At 40.1% G+C, this 3,239-nt stretch overlaps 2 protein-coding genes across 2 annotated transcripts in view; one reads left to right on the top strand and one right to left on the bottom strand.

The window, feature by feature from the left end:
- Positions 1-887, top strand: part of LOC108747284 — a 2,658-nt gene extending 1,771 nt beyond the window's left edge. The window contains exons 2-3 of the mRNA XM_018484668.1: positions 91-629; positions 749-887. Of these exons, the coding sequence (XP_018340170.1) occupies positions 91-629; positions 749-823 (614 nt within the window). The 3' untranslated portion in view covers positions 824-887. The remainder of the gene's footprint in view (positions 1-90; positions 630-748) is intronic.
- A 60-nt stretch (positions 888-947) lies between these two features.
- Positions 948-3,239, bottom strand: part of LOC108747282 (heat shock 70 kDa protein cognate 4) — a 5,348-nt gene continuing 3,056 nt past the window's right edge. Inside the window, exons 3-4 of the mRNA XM_018484665.1 lie at positions 1,712-2,956; positions 948-1,586 (exon numbers count right to left, since the gene is read on the bottom strand). Of these exons, the coding sequence (XP_018340167.1) occupies positions 1,105-1,586; positions 1,712-2,956 (1,727 nt within the window). The 3' untranslated portion in view covers positions 948-1,104. The remainder of the gene's footprint in view (positions 1,587-1,711; positions 2,957-3,239) is intronic.

The following is a 3,239-nucleotide window of genomic DNA, read 5'->3' as shown; positions in this document are numbered from 1 at the left end:
ATATATATATATATGGCTCGAAATGTAATTCTATAATATGAAGATAATTATATTGACTTAAGACTTTATTGAATAAGTTATATTGTGTAGGTATCTGTGATCTCGTTATCATGGTGAACGATATTCATGGCTTTCACCTCCTTCTCTGTTCGGCGAACTGTTTCACTATGGTTGTGGCTACTCTATTTAGGATCTACATGGGTGTCGTGGAAAAGAATTATGCGTTCATGGTAATAAATAATATTCTTTGGATTCTGTACGCCACACAGTTCGGGCTGATGTGCTGGATTTGCACGCTCGCGCGTAAAGAATCCGACAAGATTGGGATAAGTATATACACGATTGTACTGAATTGCAAGCCTAGGAATCTTGATAAGCTAAACGGTGCGAGGAATCAATCAAATTTAGAGGTGCCACCGCCACTGGAAGGACCGGATGGTGAGCAAAATTCTAATCGGAGCAGCAGTTACAATCTTAACTACATTGTCATGGAAAATATTTTACGTAAAAACTTGGACCGAGATTGTGTCAGGAACGAGGTCAATGATTTTTCGATTCAGCTGCAACAGCATCGAATAGCATTTACAGCCTGCAATTTCTTCGAAATGAACAATGCTCTGCTCAGTAATGTGAGTACACAATTTAATTCGTTAAAATTTATATAAAACTAGCTTCTTTCAAATTTTAATAAATGGGAATTAAATGAAAGAAATTAATTTTTTTATTATATATTCTATTTATTTTGCAGTTCGTCGGAGTGATTACCACTTATCTAATAATCCTCGTTCAATTTTATCGACCTGAAAATCCAAACGTTCAATGAAAAACACTAAGCGGAATGTTATTGCAAGATTAAAAAAAAATCATAGTTTTTTAAAATTAATATTAAAATATTAAAAATTTATTATAATAAACTTATTACTACAATACTACATTAACACAGCTCGTATCTTAGAAAATAAGAAATTTATTTTTACAAAGAGTAAACTGAAATAAGCGTACTGAACTTAAGTCAATGATAAAATATTGAATGTGAAACAAAATTAAATAATACGTAATTTAATCTAATTGTAATAAAAGAAGAACAGAAGTTCGTCATTGCATTTAATCAACTTCTTCGATGGTTGGTCCAGCGCCACCGGTACCAGGATTGGCTCCTGCTCCGCCAGCACCAGGGAACCCACCAGGCGCTCCACCACTTTGGTATAGTTTTGTGACGATGGGACTGCATACAGCTTCCAGTTCCTTCTGTTTGTCGACGAACTCTTCCTTCTCCGCCAACTGATTAGCATCCAACCAGGAGACGACTTCGTTGCATTTAGAAAGAACTTTCTCTTTATCGGACGCATCGATCTTATCTTTAACTTTGTCGTCCTCCATCGTGCTCTTCATGTTGAAGCAATATGACTCGAGAGCATTCTTGGCGGAAATCCTCTCCCGCTGCTGCTCGTCTTCCGATCGGTACTTCTCGGCTTCATTCACCATCCTCTCTATGTCTTCTTTCGACAAGCGACCCTTATCATTGGTAATCGTGATCTTATTTTCCTTGCCCGTAGATTTTTCGATCGCAGAGACATTCAATATGCCTGCAAAATGAAATACAAAAAAATGTGAAACATAGAAAACGTTATATAAAATACATTATATAACAGTTAACCTAACAATGATATCTTCGATGAAGATTATCAATATTTATTATATTGCAACTTACCATTGGCATCGATATCGAAAGTGACTTCGATTTGCGGTACACCTCTAGGCGCTGGAGGAATACCCGTCAGCTCAAATTTGCCAAGGATGTTATTATCTTTCGTCATCGCTCTCTCTCCCTCGTAGACCTGGATGAGCACTCCCGGTTGATTGTCGGAGTATGTGGTAAACGTCTGGGTCTGTTTCGTTGGTATCGTCGTGTTCCTCTTAATCAAGGTGGTCATAACGCCGCCAGCGGTCTCAATACCCAATGATAACGGAGTCACGTCCAGCAAAAGTAAATCTTGGACTTCCTCAGACTTGTCGCCATGCAGAATGGCCGCCTGAACTGCTGCACCATAAGCAACAGCCTCGTCCGGATTAATGGATTTGTTCAGTTCCTTGCCGTTAAAGAAATCTTGAAGAAGCTTCTGAATTTTTGGTATCCTGGTGGAGCCACCGACTAGAACGATGCTGTGAACTTGAGCTTTATCCATCTTCGCATCTCTAAGAGCCTTCTCCACAGGTTCGAGAGTGCTTCTAAACAGATCAGCGCAGAGCTCCTCAAATCTGGCTCTAGTGACCGACGTATAGAAATCAATCCCCTCAAACAATGAATCGATCTCAATGCTCGCCTGCGTCGACGAGCTCAACGTTCTCTTCGCTCTCTCGCAAGCAGTCCTTAGGCGTCTCAGAGCTCTCTTGCTACTGCTCAAATCTTTCTTGTATTTCCTCTTGAATTCTTGCACAAAGTGGTTCACCATTCGGTTGTCAAAGTCTTCGCCACCAAGATGCGTGTCGCCAGCCGTGGACTTCACCTCGAAGATACCATCCTCGATCGTCAAAATCGACACATCAAAGGTACCACCACCCAAGTCAAAGATCAGAACATTCTTTTCACCTGCTGCCTTTTTATCGAGACCATACGCTATCGCGGCGGCTGTGGGCTCGTTTATTATTCTGAGAACGTTCAAGCCAGCAATAGCGCCGGCATCCTTTGTCGCTTGTCTCTGAGAATCATTGAAATAAGCCGGCACAGTGATGACGGCATTTGTTATAGTCTTGCCCAGGTACGCCTCCGCCGTCTCCTTCATCTTCGTCAAGACCATAGAGGACACCTCCTCGGGGAAGAAGGTCTTCATCTCACCCTTGTAAGACACTTTGATCTTTGGTTTGCTGCTATCGTTGACCACCGTGAACGGCCAGTGCTTCATGTCGCTCTGCACCGTCGCATCGTCGAAACGACGACCGATCAAACGCTTTGCATCTTTAGAGAAAAACGATAAGAGATTCGTAAGTTATTTATTCCTTCAAAAATTTTTCAGAAGCATAATGCGATGAAATGAAGACAAGGATCCTGCTGATTGTGTCGGATTATAAAGGAATAGTTGCGAATTGTTAAATTGGCCAAGTCGAAAAACAGATTGTACGAAGATAATTTCATGTAAAAAAAAATTATGAAATATAATCTACTGTAAATTTCATTATAATTATGAAAATAGATCCAAAGAAATTCGTAAAATAATTATCGCACACAGTTATATATAAAA

This window comes from Trachymyrmex septentrionalis, unplaced genomic scaffold, assembly GCF_001594115.1.
Source record: "Trachymyrmex septentrionalis isolate Tsep2-gDNA-1 unplaced genomic scaffold, Tsep1.0 scaffold197, whole genome shotgun sequence".
NCBI classification, from domain to species: domain Eukaryota; kingdom Metazoa; phylum Arthropoda; class Insecta; order Hymenoptera; family Formicidae; genus Trachymyrmex; species Trachymyrmex septentrionalis.
This window is presented reverse-complemented; position numbering and strand designations above follow the sequence as displayed.